This window comes from Myotis nattereri (assembly GCF_964212035.1).
Source record: "Myotis nattereri genome assembly, chromosome: 3".
NCBI classification, from domain to species: Eukaryota; Metazoa; Chordata; class Mammalia; order Chiroptera; family Vespertilionidae; genus Myotis; species Myotis nattereri.
Window position 1 is genome coordinate 81464472 of NC_138077.1, and position 18605 is coordinate 81483076.

Genomic DNA, 18605 nt, shown 5'->3' on the forward strand with positions numbered 1-18605 from the left:
TATTGTTCAGCCCGAGGTCTGGGTCGATTAGCATGTCATTACAAAGCGGGCTGAAATGGGAACCTGAGTTTACACAGGCTGAGCTATTCTTCACCTCATCACGAGAGCTGTAACAGGTGATACACGGGAGGTGTGCCCCGCCCCGCCCGGAGCCTGAGAACCAGGTGCTCGAGACTCTGGCTGAGTGCCAGGCACTGTTCTGTTTCTACATCAACAGTGGCTACGACTTACCCAGTGCAGCGGCAGCCCTGACCGTGCTGGCCCTGACCTTGCTGGATGAAAAAACAAGGTTAAATACTTCCCATAGGTTTCAGCTGAGGGCTTTTAAGGATTAGAGCAGTGGTTCTCAAGCTTGGCTGCACATTAGAATCACCTGGGAATCTTTTTAAAATCCTGATTTCTGGGCCTCATCCCAAAATCAGGATTTTAAAAAGATTCCCAGGTGATTCTGATGTGCAGCCAAGGTTGAGAACCACTGGACTAGAGCAATTTATAGCAAAAAGTTAGAGATGTTTATTTCTAAGAAACCTTATATTTTATGGTTTGATATTCAAATGTAAAAATGTTCGAAAGATCCCCGCATGACAAGTGTAAGTTTTTCAGCTGCATCAATGAGCAGAGCCTCAGGCGGTGTCCTCAGGCTTCTGCTTGATCCACGTGGCTAATGGTTTTGTTTGTTAAAACAGCAAATCTTAACTTTTTCCAAACATAATTTAAAATGACTTCATCTCTCTCTTATACATAGTGATTTTCGTTACCCAAGAGCGGGAAGAGGTTTAACTTAAAATGGAATCCAGAAACATGACTCATGGGGTTTCCCTGCGGGCCCACCTTTCACATCGAGGACAAGCTGGTCGCTGAGATAGGAGCTGATGGTGCCGTTTCTGTTCAGCCTCCACTTCTGCCTCAGTTGCCCATGTTCCGCCCACAGGGCTACTCTAGCTCCTGGCGTGTCCCGGCCGCCAATCACATCCAGGCAGGTGTCGCTGGCCTACAGGGTTAAGAAATGCATGGGTAGCACTGTGTTTGCTAAAATACCTTGAATTGGGTCCCTTTTCTTTTTTCTTTTCAAACTTCAAGAGAAAGTTTATTTAGCAAGTTACAGAGGTAGTGGAAGGGAGCCAGCGGGGCTGTTCAGGCTCAGGGAACAAGTCACAGAAGCAAAGAAGGGCCTTGGGGCTCAGAAGAGGGAAAGGCCCGGGAGGGCCGCATGCTCCCGAGAGGGCGAGCACACGCGGGCCCTTCCTCCATGTGGACAAGTCACAGGCCGTGAGCGACTCTGTCCCCTCTGAAGAGAATACTGTGCACAGCATAATTATAACCTCAGTAAGCTTCCAAAAAGCTTCGTTATCCCTGAGGGGAGGAAACAGTATAGAAATAAACCTGAAATGGAGGTATTTTTTCTAAAGAGATGCCTACATCTGACAACAGATGTTCAATAAATGTTCGTTGGGCTGGAATTACGTGTTAAGTCCCTGCTAGCTTACAAGTATTAGCTCGAAGAACTTAGTTTTCTTAATGCTCTTCATTTTGGGTGAAGCATGAGATAAAAGTAGACAAGCCACCGGCGAGATAATACAATACACTTGGAACGTTTTAAAACTTTTATTCCCCACAGCATCAGACACGGAGGGGTCTCAGAGAAACAGAAACCCGGATTTTATTTCCTAGGCTTTCCCCAGTGACAGCTTCTCTCTTCTCTAGCTACTTCATTTTGAAAATGAGAAGGCACCACCGGGTTTGGAATCCCAAAGGCAGCCAGTTCCATCTGGGCTTTATTTATTTTATTTTATTTTATTAAATTAAATATTTATTGTTCAGATTATTACAGTTGTTCCTCTTTTTCCCCCCCCATAGCTCCCCTCCACCCAGTTCCCACCCCACCCTCTGCCCTTACCCCCCCACCCCCACTGTTCTCATCCATAGGTGTACGATTTTTGTTTTTTGTTTTGTTTTTAAATTAAATCTTTATTGTTCAGATTATTACATTTGTTCCTCTTTTTTCCCCCCATAGCTCCCCTCCACCCGGTTCCCACCCACCCCTCTGCCCTTACCCCCCGCTCCTCACTGTCCTCATCCATAGGTGTACGATTTTTGTTCAGTCTCTTCTCCCACCCCCCACATGCCTCCCCCCTTGACCCCCCCCCCTCGAAAGAGTAGTCAGTCCACTCCCTTTCTATGCCCCTGATTCTATTATATTCACCAGTTTATTCTGTTCATCAGATTATTTATTCACTTGATTTTTAGATTCACTTGTTGATAGATGTGTATTTGTTGTTCATAATTTGTATCTTTACCTTTTTCTTCTTCTTCCTCTTCTTAAAGGATACCTTTCAGCATTTCATATAATACTGGTTTGGTGGTGATAAACTCCTTTAGCTTTTCCTTATCTGTGAAGCTCTTTATCTGACCTTCAATTCTTAATGATAGCTTTGCTGGATAAAGTAATCTTGGTTGTAGGTTCTTGGTATTCATCACTTTGAATATTTCTTGCCACTCCCTTCTGGCCTGCATAGTTTCTGACAGTAGTACGGGTACTCCCTTGTAAGTAACTGACTTTCTTTCTCTTGCTGCTTTTAAGATTCTCTCTTTGTCTTTTGCTCTTGGCATTTTAATTATGATGTGTCTTGGTGTGGTCCTCTTTGGATTCCTTTTGTTTGGGATTCTCTGCGCTTCCTGGACCTGTAAGTCTATTTCTTTCACCAGGTAGGGGAAGTTTTCTGTCATGATTTCTTCAAATAGGTTTTCAATATCTTGCTCTCTCTCTTCTTCTGGCACCCCCATAATTCAGATGTTGGTATGCTTGAAGCTGTCCCAGAGGCTCCTTACACTATCTTTGTATTTTTGGATTCTTTTTTCTTTTTGCTTTTCCGGTTGGGTGTTTTCTGCTTCTTCGTATTTCAAATCTTTGACTTGATTCTTGCGATCTTCTAGTCTGCTGTTGGAACTCTGCGTAATATCCTTTATTTCAGTCAGTGTATGCTTAATTTCTAGTTGGTCCTTTTTTGCTTTCTTTCTTTTTTTAAAATATATTTTATTGATTTTTTACAGAGACAAAGGGAGAGAGATAGAGAATTAGAAACATTGATGAGAGAGAAACATCGATCAGCTGCCTCCTGCACATCTCCCACTGGGGATGTGCCCGCAACCCAGGTACATGCCCTTCACCGGAACCGAACCTGGGACCCTTCAGTCCCCAGGCCGACGCTCTATCCACTGAGCCAAACCGGTCTCGGCTAATTGGTCCTTTTTCACAACCTTGAGGATCTCACTAGAATTCTTGAGGGTCTCACTAAATTTATTGGCGGTTTCACTAGACTTATTGAAGGTCTTACTAAATTTATCGGCGGTTTCTAGACAATTCTTGAAAAACCTTATAAGTGTGGTTTTGAACTCTATATCCAGTAGTTTGTTTTCCTCCATTTCTGTCATTTGTGACTTGTTTCTTTGTCTCTGCATTTTTTATGCTTCCCTGTGTTGATAGAGTGGCTTTCTGTGTTAGGTGTCCTATAGGGCCCAGTGGCTCAGCCTCCCCAATTACCTGAGGTAGACACTCTTGGTGCATCCCCTTTGTGGGCTTTGTGCACAGTCTTGTTGTAGTTAAGCCTTGATTGTTGTAGGTCTCACGGGGAGGAATTGACCTCCAGGCCAATTGGCTGTGAGAATCAGCTGTGTCTGCAGTAGGAGAACTTCTGTGCTGGAGACACCCCTCTGGGGCAAGACTTGCTTCATTGGGGCTTTGGTGCTCACTGAGTCTGCCCCCTGAGTGTGTCCCTTATGGATCTGAGGAGTTGTAATCTGGATGATCCCACTCTGACCACTGGGTACACTGGCTCTTGGATCTCTAAGGAGGTGCTAATTTAGCCTCTGTCTGAGGCTACCCAGCGGGAGCTATGGAGAGATCTGCAGATTCCTCTTCTTTGTTTGGGGTTTGGAGGTGCCCAGATGAGGCCCAGCTGTGAAGCAATGCAAGCTGCTGTGGGGCTTTGGGCCTTCTTTTGGAAGTTCTGGGTCTCTCTGACCCAGCTGCAGTTTGTTAGGTAATTTTCAGATTGCAAAGGGCCAGGCCTTTCATATGCAAAAGTCTCTGGGCACAGCTTGGGTGGGGCGGGGTCTCAGGGGATCAACAGGGTGGATCAAGCAGCTATGGCTGATCCTCAGCCCTGCCCTAAGAGGCCCCGGGTCTCAGTGTCCCAGTAATCGCTGCAAGCACCTCTGAGAGAAAGCCGCCCTCGAGTTCCGACCGATGCCAGACAGTCCAGTTTCTCCCTGTATGAGTTTGGGTCCCCAGACACTCGCCCTGAACTGGAGTTCAGAGCAGTCGGGAGCTTGAGACTCCCTCCCGATTGAAAAAGACAACCGTGTCCTCAATTGCCAGCCCTTTCCACATGCGCCTCTGTACCTCTGCACTTTACTTCCGCACCTCGTCTGCGTCTCAGTGTGCTTTTCTCTTTCCTTCTAGTTGTAGAATTTCCACTCAGCCAGCCTTCCTGTGGTTCTGGGTGATGTCCGTTTTGTCCTTTAGTTGTATTTTTGAAATGGTTGTGCGAGGCAGCAATTTCCGGTGTTTACCTGTGCCGCCATCTTGGTTTCTCCTCCATCTGGACTTTAAAGGACCACCTCACCTGAGAAGCACACTGCCCAACCTGAACCCAGTGACTGTCACCATTGGTTCTAAAGAACCATTTAAATCACAGTGTGTGATCTTAGATTTTACTTTAAAATAGAAACTCAATTTTCTAGATCAGACACTTCTCTAAGTCCGGTCACTTTCATGTATCAACACCAGTATTTATATAATTAGGGACAAACTGTTTCTAGGAAGTTCTGTTATTTTTTCACGCCTTTAGATTTGACAAGATTCTGGTTTCCAAAAGAACAAGCCCAAACCCATCAGCGGGGCCTGGTATGAGCGCTGGTTACCTTGGATTTGAAGAGTCCTCGGCAGTAGTGCCAGACCTGCGTGTTCTTCCCGCTGTAGGGGGTGGTGCACACAGAGTTCGCCCGGGCGTCAGCGGCATTTCCAATGGCTGTCAGGTACTCCTTCTGGGCCCGGTTCTTGATCCTGATGTACACTGCAGGCTGCGACAGGGAGAAACAGGCATTTAGGAAAAACCTGTTGAATGTGGAGATCCGTCCTTCCCAAGGGGAGGCTTGGAGGGGGGAAGGGAGAGGTGATGGGATTTAGCGTGGTCCTGTCAGTTTCACTCAGTCCCTTTAGCAAATATATATAAATTAATATTTCCTATTAGCAAATCCTTACACCACTGAGCACAAAGCTCCAACTTACAATCTCTATTATATTTTTCTGAAAAATGTCCTTTAGAAGAGTAAAGGTAATACTTTCATTCTCTAGAATTCTGTGTGGCACGGGGGTGGAATTAGGGACTTGACAAGTTTCATTCAATAGCTGCTACGCTCTAACTGTCTGGGGAGGCAGGGGAGTAGGAATAGGCCAGGTGCTCCCTACGAGGACCTCGCAGCAGCTTCGTGCAACCATCAGACACGCTGTCCTGAGCTGTGATTGAGTGCCAAGTGGCTGCTGTGGGAGGTCTTAAAGACCCAGGTGGCCGAGCACCCTAGGAGCTGTCGTCATCTCCTCGTTTACATTTACACTTTGTTGACCTTTACACTGTTTATTAAAAAACTGGGTAACAAAGGACTTTATCCCCTGGATATGGAATATAGACAGTTTTAAAATATTAAATCTAGGACTAGCCTCTAAAGCAGCGGTTCTCAACCTGTGGGTCGCGAACAATGAAAATACATCCTGCATATCAGATATTTACATTACGATTCATAACAGTAGCAACATTACAGTTATGAAGTAGCAACGAAAATAATTTTATGGTTGGAGGTCACCACAACATGACTGTATTAAAGGGTTGCGGCATTAGGAAGGTTGAGAACCACTGCAAGGTAGTTCTAAAAGTAATATAAAAAACTAAATACTAAATGCTTTCTGAGCTACTCTATTATGTCAGTATTAAAAACCAGAACAACCCTTTAACCAAGTATAACTATGACCTGAATTTTATCAGAATGGTTAAAAGGAGGTGGAGAAGCATGGTCTGTCTGCACCCAAGCCCTCCCTCACCATGATGCTCTAAGCCTAAGGCCTGTGCTGAACAGCACACATTACCCTTAGGCAGGGAGTGAGCGGCGGTCCCAGAGGCGCCAGTGTGCTGAGACTCAGCGAGATGGTGGAAGGACAGCACACGACTGAGGCTGCATGCAAGCTGGTCTTCAGTCCCGGAACCTAGGCCTCCGGTCTTCGTGGGTAACAGAGCACATGCAGCACCCTGACTCTGGGTCAGGTGTTGCATCCCAGTTAGAACCTTGCTAAGTACTAACAAGTGCTCTGTTATCTAATAAGGGAGGACTTTTGCTAAGAAACGTAAGTGCCAGGTCGATGCAACAAGGTATCACGGCAACACCAGCAACGACTATTCTATCTCAACATTTGTGGGAAATCAGTGCAAAGCCTCTGGAATTCTGGTAAACTGCTGCCATGTTTAGCCTTTCTAAGGAAACGAACACTTTGAACACTTAATAGACACATTTTTATCTGGTCATTGAAAGCAGGTGAAAAAGACCCCTACTTGACAATTGTTTTACATGTTTCAAACCATAATTTCTGCGTTCCTAATGTGATAGTAACATATTTAAATTTCCATAATCCAGCCTGGTCTCCCACTGCAATTATTATTTTTTTTAATCCTCACCCGAGGATATTTTTGCCACTGACTTTTAGAGAGAGTGGAAGGGAGAGGGAGAGACAGAGAGAAATACTGATGTGAGAGAGACACATCAATTGGTTGCCTCCCGCATGCCCCGACCAGGGCCGGAAGCATGCAACCGAGGTACGTGCCCTTGACCGGTATCGAACCCGGGACCCCTCAGTCCGCAGGCCGACACTCTTCCCACTGAGCCAAACCGGCTAGGGCCAATTATTAATTCTTGAGGCTTCATTATATCTTTATTACAGTTTCCTTACCTTGTACATGTAAGAAATCAGGCATGACCTTCACAGAGGACAGAGTTCCAATTATGTTAGGAACAAACATCACAGGTTTAATCAATTAACTCCAGCAAGGCACTAATTACCCTTATTGCATACTTGTACTGACTCCTCTGTAATTAGACTGTAAAACACTGATGCGCATTGTAAGTGCTTCAGTGACTTCCCAATTCCCAACCTCAAAGAGAATCGCATTGTAATTATTCCTAACTTTCCAGGCAAGAATATGAATTAAAGCAGTACTAACAGCCTTACCAAAAGGACAGTAAGGCCTACAGTACTGTTTTAGAACCAGAATTCCTTGGCTGGGTTTTAAAGCTGTGGCCTAAATGGACAACAGGAAAAACAATCCCTGTTAAAATATTATTTTGATATTAAATGCTTAACCAGAATAGGAATCAGGTATTTCCTAAAGCACAATGCAAGAATAACAATGTTAACTGTCAGAAAGCTTCTCTGTAAAGCGAGAGGCCATTGTTCCAGTTCTCTTTAATTCTCAGGGCCCTGAGCAATGGGCAGGGACTCCTTCCCCAGTAAGGAATCACCTTTCAGAAGCGAGGGAAATATTCTCAAGTTTCTAACAGCACAGAATTAAATATTATTGAATGGTTGGTAAAAACTACACGGAAGTCCCACTTTTGCCTTGCTTTTTCCCATGCGATTACCCATCGTCCCATGGGCCAGGAGGGAAGAATAAGCATGTGAAGGTCATGAAACCCTGTACCACATACTCTGCCAGGAGAGCCCACTGACGTCCGGGATCTCTCAGAAGAGCATCTCTGATTCTCCCCAGGGCCATGTGAATGGTACTTGCAAGATAAATGTGTTACTACAGCAATACAAGCCAGGAGTTGTGTCAGTTCTTCATGTATCTTATTTAATCCTCACAGCGTTAGTGAGACGTAAGGACTGTGGTCACCGTCTCACCAGTGAGGAGTCCTAGCTGCTAAGAGATGAGGTGACATTCCAGCTCAAAGTCACACTGATTACAGGTGACAGGGCTACAGTCTGAACCAACGGAACTCCCAGAGTGGTGGGAATGAAGGTGTGTGCGTGTGCATGTGTTAGTTCAGTTTAAAAAAATATATATATATATTTTGTTGATTTTAGGGACGAAGAGGGAGGGAGAGAGAGATAAAAACATCAATGATGAGAGAATCATTGATTGCCTCCTGCACAACCCCTACTGGGTATCGAGCCTGCAACCCGGGCATGCGCCTTGACTGGGAATTAAAACGTGACCTCCTGGTTCATAGGTCAATGCTCAACCACTGAGCCACGCTGGTCGGGCAGCCAATTAGGCCAGGTTTTTACTTGCCATCAGCTACTTAACAGTGTGTCAGACCTGAACCTCACAGCCTCAGCACTTATGTCAACTGTTCCGCTGAGCTCAGTGCCTAGAACATAGGGTGACGCTCTGTGAACACGGATCTCATTTTGAAGGAGAGTAGAGTGCGGATGCCTAAGAACAGATTTTAGAGCACAATCGATTTAGTTCGAATCCAGCTTCTGACACTTGAATGCTTCTTGCCAATTTGCTTTATCTCCCTGGGTCTTATTTTTCCATCTAGAAAATGGGGGGGAAAACTCCCGCCTTAAAGAACTGTTGGAATCAGGTAAGAAAAGCCTCTAAGGGGTTAGAGAAAAGGACAAATGGCATAGCTGTTGACCATCTGACCCAACAGCCTGTGGTTCCCCACGCTCCTAAAACCTGCCACACTCCCACACATGTCCACACTGCCATTCTCTGCACCAGCACTGCCTGTGGCTTCTGGATGATCACACAGTTTTGCATTTTATGTTATTACTAGAGGCCTGGTGCACGAATCTGTGCATGGGTGGGGTCCTGCCAGTCCACCCTGATCATGGCTGATTGGGCCAGGCTGGCAGGGGGTAGGGGCCATGGGTGGTTGGCTGGCCGGCCCCGCCCCCTGGTCGAACTTTTGGTCGAGGGGACAATTTGCATATTAGCCTTTTGTTATATAGGACTAGAGGCCCGATGCATGAAAATTTGTGCAAGAGTAGGCCTTCCCCCGGCTGGCGCCCTGGCTTTGTCAGGAAGGATGTCTGGTCTAATTAGTATATTACCCTTTTATTATAGATTTTGAGTTGGATATTTTACCCCTCAAAATGAAGCTTTACAAAGGCAGAAGTCATGTCTATCCTTCATCCTCCACAATTCTTTACATAATGTCAAACATTCATCCATTTTCACTTTCATTCCTTCGTTAAATAAGTCCCTGAGCTCCTACACTGTGACAGGCACTGGGGCAGTGCAAAAAGCCTCCACAGGCTGCAACAGAGTGAGAGCACCACTCTGACCATAACTACACGGTTACAATCGCATGCAGGGGCTTGGAGGAGAACCAGGTCTTTAGGATCCGGCTTCGGTTGGCAGAGAGGGAGACAGAGGCATCTGAGGACCTGGCAGGCAATCTGACTTTAGAGAGATGCGTAAGAGGCAGCCAGGCAACCAATGAAGGAGAACCTGACAGAGGCAAACCTGTGCCTGGAGCTGAGTGGGACAGCTGGATGCTGGAGCCTGGGGCACACCGTGAGAGGGAGGAGACCGTGAGCCAGGAGAAGGGAGGGGCAGCGGAGCTAGGCCCTCAGGCCACAGGGAAGAGCGGGTCACTCTCAGTGCAGGGGAAGCTTCTGAGCAGAGGACGGACAAGCACTAGTGCAGTAGATGCGACTTGGATTAAACTGCCAGGACCCACCCGGGTATTCTATAAGTGGGGGAAAGTCCAAATACTTAGAGAGCAAAACGAGTGCAGTCTCAGAGTTCATTCTCGTTCCATTTGCCTGCTGCAGAGCTTATAATTCCTTCATTTTCTATGAAACGGGAACATGGTCACTAAGACTTTGGACTGAAAGCTACAATCCAACACTGACCGTAGACAGAATTTTAAGAACTGGTTAAAATCTACAGTATTCCCTAAGCCACTCGCCCTGCTACATAAATGGCAACCTAAGTGAAATGGTCATTATTTCAGATGCTGGTGTGGTTTATGCCACTTCTACTAGAAAATGGAGCTATTTTGGATGGCGTGGTTCTTTTCTCCTTACCTGCTTCATAGGACGGAGGGAACCAATGGTTTTCCACCCGCTGAATGCTGTCCAATTTTGGATCTCATTGGGTTCGAGTAGGATTTGTCTTCCTAGGAAATTGGATCCTTCATAAGCTATCCACCTATATGAGAGCAGGAAAGAAAGAGTGAGGGACTTCAAAACAAAAGGCAGTCCCTACATTACAGCAGCTAGGGTTCCTTCTATAACATCTGGCTTTGTAGATATTTTAAAGAAAAAACTATGTAATTCTATTTTTTAACAGAAAAAGCAGCGATGATCAGGAAAAAGCCCACTGGACAGGGGCTCAGAAGATTTGGATTTGTTAGGACTCTGGTTTCTCCGCTTCCAAACAAGGTCCCCTCCAGCTCCAAAATTCATTTTCCATAACATTTCTTTTAAAAAAATATTTTTATTGATTTCAGAGAGAGGAAGGGAGAGGAAGAGAGAGATTGAAACATCAGTGATGAGAGAGAATCATTGATTGGCTGCCTCCTGCAACGCCCCACACTGGGGATCAAGCCCACAACCCAGGCATGTGCCCTGACAGGGAATCAAACTGTGATCTCCTCAATGCTCAACCATTGAGCCACACAGGCTACACCCTTCATAAGATTTTAATAAACTATCTCATTATATATCAATCTAAATGAATTGCACAGTTGAAAAGCTGTGATGGATGGTGCACTAAAGCATGGCCCTCATTACCATCACAGATCAGAGATATGGAATAATATGGGGATTAAACAAAACCAAAAACTTGTCCTAGCCGGTATGCTCAGTAGTTAGAGTATCAGCCTGCACACTGAAGGGTCCTGGATTTGATTCCCACTCAAAGGCATGTAATTGGGCTGCAGGTTCAATCACAGGTGCAGGAGACAACCGACTGATGTGTCTCTCTCACATTGATGTTTCTCTCTCTCTCTCTCTTTCTCTCCCCATCTTCCTCCCTTTCACTCTCTCTAAAAGTCAATGGAAAAAATATCCTTGGGTGAGGATTAACAACAACAACAAAAAACTAAAAAAACCACCCCCTAAACAAAACCTGCCACTGAGGGTAGGTAGCTGGCTGTGCATGACGCAGTATTCCATAAGCCATCTGTAGCCTAGGAAACCTTTCAGACAGCCTTACCCATTCCTTACGCTGTGTACCCATCTCTTACAGAGTCCTGAACAGTGAGAGTAGGTGGATAATAAAAGAAAAGAAATAAGAAGGTCAAGGGAAAATGGCACCAGTTCTCTACAAATGAATGAAATGAGATGGTGTCAAGTCTTCTGAGATGAGTCCATAAATACCAGTTCCACTTAGGAATGTAAAGAAAAGAAATGTATAAAAATGCTGTGAAAGGTATGATAATCAGGGATATGGAATTCAGTTTACAGTTAAGTGTTAAATAATGTACTGGAATATAATATGGGGGTTATTATACTCAGAGTAAATTAATTTATATTTAATGAACACCAAACCATGTGAAATGCTTTGCAGAAAATTATAAACTGCTATTACTTGTGAATAATGCAAAAGCCATTTATTTATAACAGTTGACTTAATTTTCAAATCAATTTATATTCTTGGCTTTTTTCGCTTTCATTACCCCCAGATACTTATTTATTTATTTATTTATTTTTAAAAATATATTTTTATTGATTTTTTTACAGAGAAGAAGGGAGAGGGATAGAGTTAGAAACATCGATGAGAGAGAAACATCGACCAGCTGCCTCCTGCACACCTCCTACTGGGGATGTACCCGCAACCAAAGTATATGCCCTTGACCGGAATTGAACCTGGGACACTTCAGTCCGCAGGCCGATGCTCTATCCACCGAGCCAAACCAGTTTTGGCAACCCCCAGATATTTAAATATAAAGAATTGATTATTACAAAATTTAAAAGTCACAAGAAATAAAAACAGTCCTCTTCACATTAATCACAGAGGGCTGTGTGTTCCCTTAGTGGACATTTGGTTCCCAACACCAGCTGTGCAGGAGCAGGGCAGGAGGAGGGCAGGAGGAGGGCAGGAGGAAGGCGGGAGGAGGGCTGGAGGAGGGCGGGAGGAAGGTGAGAGGAGGGCTGGAGGAGGGCGGGAGGAAGGTGGGAGGAGGGCTGGAGGAGGGCGGGAGGAAGGCGGGAGGAGGGCTGGAGGAGGGCGGGAGGAAGGCGGGAGGAGGGCTGGAGGAGGGCGGGAGGAAGGTGGGAGGAAGGTGGGAGGAGAGCGGGAGGAGGGCGGGAGGAAGGTGGGAGGAGGGTAGAAGGAGGGCGGGAGGAGGAGGGGAGCAGAAGGGTAGGAGGAGGAGGAGGACAGGAGGAGGGCAGAGGGAGGGCAGGAGGAGGGCAGCAATGCTGGGAGGCAGGCTCAGTCAAACCAAGGGACTGAGCAGGAAACAAGTGCCCTGGAGCAAACAGCTTTAGGACGAAGGAAATGTCAAATCAAAACACGGCGAACAAATAAGTGGCCACTTGTCTTAAGCAGCCAGTGGCCTGCACCAAGCTGCTGTTTAATTAAATTTCCTCTGAAAGGAACGTGAGTTCAATGGTTGCAGTCACCTCATGGACCTGCCCTGTGACACAAGCACTGAGCACATGGCAGCCCTTCCTTCCCAAAGACTCTGCCCAGAAGGCCTGGCCCACTGTCTCCTCCATGAACAGAAACTACTGTGATTACTTGAGAGAGAAGATGAGGAGGAGTGTGTCAGATCCAACACAGCAGTGGAGGGGGAATAAAAGGCACTGCTCTCTGTCCCACGCAGTGGCGGAAGCAGGCCGAGGCCTCCTCCCGTACTTACTGTCCACTTTTTATCCACACGGACTGGGTGTAGAAGTGCAGGTCCTTGTTCAGAACCGAGTTCACGGCCTCTTCGAGGTGCAGCTCTCTGCCCTCACAGTGCTCCAGAGCGAAGAGGCTGAGGGAGGGCTCCTCAAAGACCTGCCGACAAGAAGAAGGGAGCATCAGCAAGTGCAGGACCCAGTTCCCCACTTCTTAGGGTTTTCTGCTGTACCCTCTAAAGATGTTCTAGCCAGACCTGCACTGGCGAGATTAATTCTAATAAATAAAAATCAATGGAACCTAAAGTTAAAATTGATGTTTCAGAAAACAATCTTAATCTATATAATAAAGAGCCAGGGTAGTAACAACCGAAAGCTCGACCAAACACCAGAAATTAGTGCTGGGTTGCCGTGGCAACCCAGCTCTGACTGGGGCCGCTGCGGTGCCCTGACCCAGCACTGACTGCCTAGGGAGCTGCAGATTAGGCCCGAAGAGAGGCCTGCAGAGAGAGAGGCAGGGTCTGATCCGTAGCCTCTGTGGCAGCCATTGATCAGAACTTACCTCTTGTTCTCTCCTGGCCTGGCCAACAGTTGGGCCTCCATTTCTCTCTAGGCCTCCACTGGGGCTGCTGATCAGCCACGCCTTTCTGATCAGGCCCCATTGATAGGCCCAGAGACGCTGACTGGCATAGAGACCGACCAATCAGAACCAAATCTGGGTCAACTGTGAGGAGTCAATGACTGTCTAGGAGGCAGAGCTTTTGATGCTGACTGGCATAGAAACTGACCAATCAATACCAAATTGGCTGGCAGAGGAGGGCAGTTGGGGGCGAGATCAAGCCAGCAGGGGAAGGCAGTTAGGGGTGATTAGGCCAGCAGGGGAGAGAAGTTAGGGATGCGATCAGGCCGGCAGGAGAGGGCAGTTGGGGGTGTGATCAGGCCAGCAGGGAAGGGCAGTTAGGAGCGATCAGGCTGGTAGGCAGAGGCAGTTAGGGGTGATCAGGCAGGCAGGCAGAGAGGTTAGGGGTGATCAGGCAGGCAGGCAGAGGGGTTAGGGGCAATCAGGCAGGCAGGCAGGTGAGTGGTTAGGAGTCAGCGGTCCCAGATTGTGAGAGGGGTGTCTGATCGCCAGTTTAGGCCCCATCCCACAGGGGCCTAAACCAGTGGTCGGACATCCCTCGAGGGGTCCCTGATTGGAGTGGGTGCAGGCTGGGCTGAGGGAAATCCCCCTCTGTGCATGAATTTCATGTACCGGGCCTCTAGTTTCATAATAAAAATGGACACCTGCTTCCAATCACATGTTAAGGGCTGGTTATGCTGTAATTTGGACATTTTGATCCTGCCCATGCTTTTAGCTGGCAACAGAATAAACATGGGACAGAATGACACCCTCCTTCCTCAGGAGGCACAGGAGCAGCCACTAAGAACACAGGTGTTATGGCTCTAGGTTCTTAAAAACATTCCTAGGAGGGAGAAGGAGGCATTTTTAATTTAGCGATAACAACCCACATGCACAGGGACAGGGGTGACTTCTGCACTGAAAGTGTCCCCCAAACCTTCTTGTTAGACAAGAACAGCATCAACATTACTCTTTTCCATTCAAGACACTATGCTAGGAGACTTTTGGGGGACGAGAAATCAAAGTAATTAAGGTCTATTTTGTGGTAAATATTTTAAAGTCTCTTGTGAGTCAAAAATGTTTTTCTCTATTTTTTGGTGTGTGGAGTGTGTTCAACATTTATTTATTAAGGCAAATTAATTCTTTTGTTTTTCAAATTTTTGAAACCTTAGGCCAAGTTCTGGCAAGGATGTGGAGAAAAGGGAACCCTTGTACACTGTTGGTAGGACTGTAAATTAGTATGGCCACTAATGGAAAAGTCTGGAGATTGCTCAAACACTTAAAAATAGACCTGCCATGCCCTAACCGGTTTGGCTCAGTGGAGAGAGCGTCGGCCTGCAGACTGAAGGGTCCCAGGTTTGATTCTAGTCAAGGGCATGTACCTTGGTTGCGGGCACATCCCCAGTAGGGGCTGTGCAGGAGGCAGCTGATTGATGTTTCTCTCTCATCAATGTTTCTAACTCTCTATCCCTCTCTGTAAATATATATATATATATATAAAGGACACTGACCCATGATAAGGAAAAACAAAAACAAACAAGAAATCAAAGCAAGGCACCATCCTGTGTTCCAGGCATTACTAACTAGCAGCTAACTTAGGACAACTCAGGTTCTGTAACCTAATTCAGGGAGGACAGGAGGTGGCCTGTGAGAGCACTCGGTGGAAGGCTAGAACACTTTTAGCAGAAAGGAGTAGGAATCAAGGCAGTTTCATGGATGTGGTAGCGTGTGAGCTCAGGCTATAAGGTGCAATGAATCTGGAGGGGCCAGGACAGAGGAGAGGGAGGGCACTCTGTGGGAAGGGAGGGAGACAGAAGCTGCTTAGGGGGGGGGGTGCTCTGGGGAGGTGGCTCAGTTGGTTGGGTGTCTTCCCATGAACCGAGAGGTTGCTGGTTCCATTCCTAGGCAGGGCACATGCCCAGGTTTCAGGCTCGATCACCAGTAGGGGAACGTGCAGGAAGCAGCCAATTGACATTATGCTCTCCCATCAATGTTTCTCTCTTCTCCCTTCCTCTCTCTCTAAAAAATCAAATTATTCTTTAAAAAAGAAAAAAAAAACCTGCTTGGGGTGTGCTAGGGGAAGAGCAAGTCGAGCCGTTTAACTAGATTAGAGTCCAACAGGCCACAGTGTCACCTGCTCCCACTGCTTGCCACTGTCCACTGAGCTGCATGATTCTCTTCCGATACTGACAGGTGGAGACAGAACCGCTGCAGTGGGGTGTCCTCGAAGGCCTGAGGACTGGGGACTAGGACTGGGCTGAGGATCTGTAACTTGGTACATGAGAAGTGAAGCACCAGCAGCAGGCACTGTGCAAGGTCAGCAAAGAACTGACTCATAGCTGACCTGCGCATATACTTGCACAAGAGCAAAATGAATTATAAACGTGTTCTTCCTTGCACAAGTGTTAGGAATAGCAAAGGATGGGGAATGAGTTAAATGTTCATCAAGAGAGGATTTGGTTAAATAAATTATGATACATTCACAGAGGAATTCTATATAGCTATACAAATGAGATCTTTATGAAATATCTGTAAGTTTTTATTTTTTAAAATATAATTTTATTGATTTCAGAGAGGACAGGAGAGGGAGAGAGAGATACAAACATCAATGGTGAGAGAGAATGATTGATTGGCTGCTTCCTGCACACCTCCAACTGGGGATCGAACCCGCAACCCAGGCTTGTGCCCTTGACTGGAATTGAACCGGGGACCCTTCAGTCTGCAGGCTGATGCTCTCTCTATCCACTGAGCTAAACCAGCTAGGGCTATAAGACTGATTTTTTAGAAGCAAATACTAAGTGAAGAATAGTGTAGCCCTGTGTGGCTCAGTTGGTTGGTTGGGTGTTGTCCTGTGCACCAAAAAGTTGCTGGTTTGACTCCCAGTCAGGACACATGCCTGGGCTGCGGGTTTGATCCTCAGTAGGGGGAGTGCAGAAGACAGCAGATCAATGCTTCTCTCTCTCTCCCTCTCCTTTCTCTCTAAAAAATCAATTAAAAAATCTTTAAAAAAAGAATAGTGTAAAATAGCATACTTCTTATGTTATGATGATAAAAAGGGAAAACTTATACACATGTACACAAGGTGGGGCAAAAGTAGGTTCATATGGAAAATAATGTAATTAATAATACAAGTTGTATACTCACAAGTGTAAACCTACTTTTGCCCCCATTTGTGTACTTGTATGTATATTAAAAATGTTCTTAAAAAATATAAAACCATGACTACCCTTCAGTAGGATAGGATCTGAGAAGATACAGGGCACAAGTAGGAGCCAAGTTTTTTACTGCATGCCTTTTGTTACTTTTTGGGTTTTAAACCATGGGAATATATTGTTTATTCAAAAATTTACATTGGTAATTATTATGCATATGTTTTCATATATATGTGTGTTTGTGACTACTTTTAAATAAATGGCCTTCAGGAACTGCATCTGGCAACATGAGTGAAGAAAAGAATTGCCTGGCAGGTGTGGCTCAGTGGTTGAGCATCAACTTATGAACCAGGAGGTCCTGGTTTGATTTCTGGTCATAGACATATCTGGTTGAGGGCTTGATCCCCAGTGTGGGATGTACAGGAGGCAGCCGATCAATGATTCTCTCTCACCATTCATGTTTCTATCTCCCTCTCTCCCTTCCTCTCTGAAATCAATCTATATAATAAAAGGCTAAGTGACTGTTACGGTGGAATGACCAGAACTACTGGTTGCTATGATGTGCGCTGATGGTCACAGATAAGGAAACCTGGAGGGGAAAGATGCTCAGAGCTAAGAACTTCACTTGAAGTGAATGTTTCAACATTGAGACAGAGGCGGGTAATCTTAACTGAGATATTCACCAGAGGGCAGACACTCAATGCAGGAGGAGCTGCCCCCTGGTGGTCAGTGCCTTCCCACAGGGGGAGCGCTGCTCAGCCAGAAGCCAGGCTCATAGCTGGCGAGTGCAGTGGTGGTGGCAGAAGTCTCTCCTGCCTCCGCAGCAGCGCTAAGGAGCAGCAAGCCACCGAGCAGTAAGGAGCGAAGTATCCCTGATTGCAAGAGGGATGTTCACCCGCCGGCTTAAGCCTGACCTCCAGGGGGATCGGGCCTAAGCCAGCAGGTGTACATTCCCCAAGGGTCCCTGACTGTGAGAGGGTGCAGGGTGGGCTGAGGGACCAACCGCCCCCCCCTACCCCCCGTGCACAAATTTCATGCACTGGGTCTCTAGTAAAAATATATTAAGAAAAAAAAGGAAATAGAGAATGACGTAAAAATAGCAGTACACAGGCCGTCTCTCAGGCCAAGGCAAAGAGCCAGACCTGCCATGGGGGCGGCGGGCATGGAAGGTCAGGACTGGTGAATAAGGACGGCCAGGAAAACCATGCCAGTGAGAAGAGAGACATGATAGACAAAGGGAATGGGTGAGGGAAAGGAGTGAGAAGTGGGAAGAGATGTGGTGGGGACAGGGTGGGATAACTGGTCACAGATAAGGAAACCTAGAGGGGAAAGATGCTCAGAGCTAAGAACTTCACTTGAAGTGAATGTTTCAACGTTGAGACAGAGGCGGGTAATCTTAACTGAGATACTCAGCAAACCTGGACCTCTGATCTGGAGTTGAGGGAAAAATCTAGCGTGGAGACTGCAAGTCTGGGCACTCGAATCTGGGCAGTGGCTGGAGCCAGGCGTGGGGGAGAAGAGGGAGGGGAAGGAGGACAGAACTGCGCTGACAGGGAATATGGGGGGGAGGGGGGCTGATGGAACACGTGGCCAGGCGAGGACAGCCAGAAGAGAAAACATCACGGAAAGGGAAAACTGGGTCCCAAATGCTTCTGGGACACTGAGGGAGAGGGTGAGTGTGATGAGGCTGTCCGGGTTTGGCAAGCAGGAGGCAGCTAGTGACCTACAAACGCCTGTTTGAGCGGCTTGTTGGAGACGGTGGTGGAGTCCAGGCTGTTATGGCGGAGGAGTGCGTGGCGAGGAACCGCAGATGGGGTGGACCGTCTATTTATTGGGAACAGTTTGAGGAGGAAGGGAGATGAGCTAGGCCTGTGCGGTGCTTGTGAGCGCTGTGAAGGGGGTAGTGCAACAGAAAGGAGCTGAGTAATACACGCCACTAGGACGGCTCCAGGGAAGGACCGAGAGGCCCATCCATCAGTCC

The 18605-nt window shown here is 46.7% G+C and overlaps 1 protein-coding gene across 1 annotated transcript in view; it reads right to left on the reverse strand.

Moving 5' to 3' along the window:
* CRYBG3 (crystallin beta-gamma domain containing 3) overlaps nt 1-18605 on the reverse strand; it is a gene marked incomplete at its 5' end in the record, with an annotated part of 133244 nt that overhangs the window by 1769 nt on the left and 112870 nt on the right. Inside the window, 4 exons of the mRNA XM_081086732.1 lie at nt 832-991; nt 4924-5082; nt 10091-10214; nt 12874-13013. Coding sequence (XP_080942858.1) covers nt 832-991; nt 4924-5082; nt 10091-10214; nt 12874-13013 — 583 coding nt within the window. The remainder of the gene's footprint in view (nt 1-831; nt 992-4923; nt 5083-10090; nt 10215-12873; nt 13014-18605) is intronic.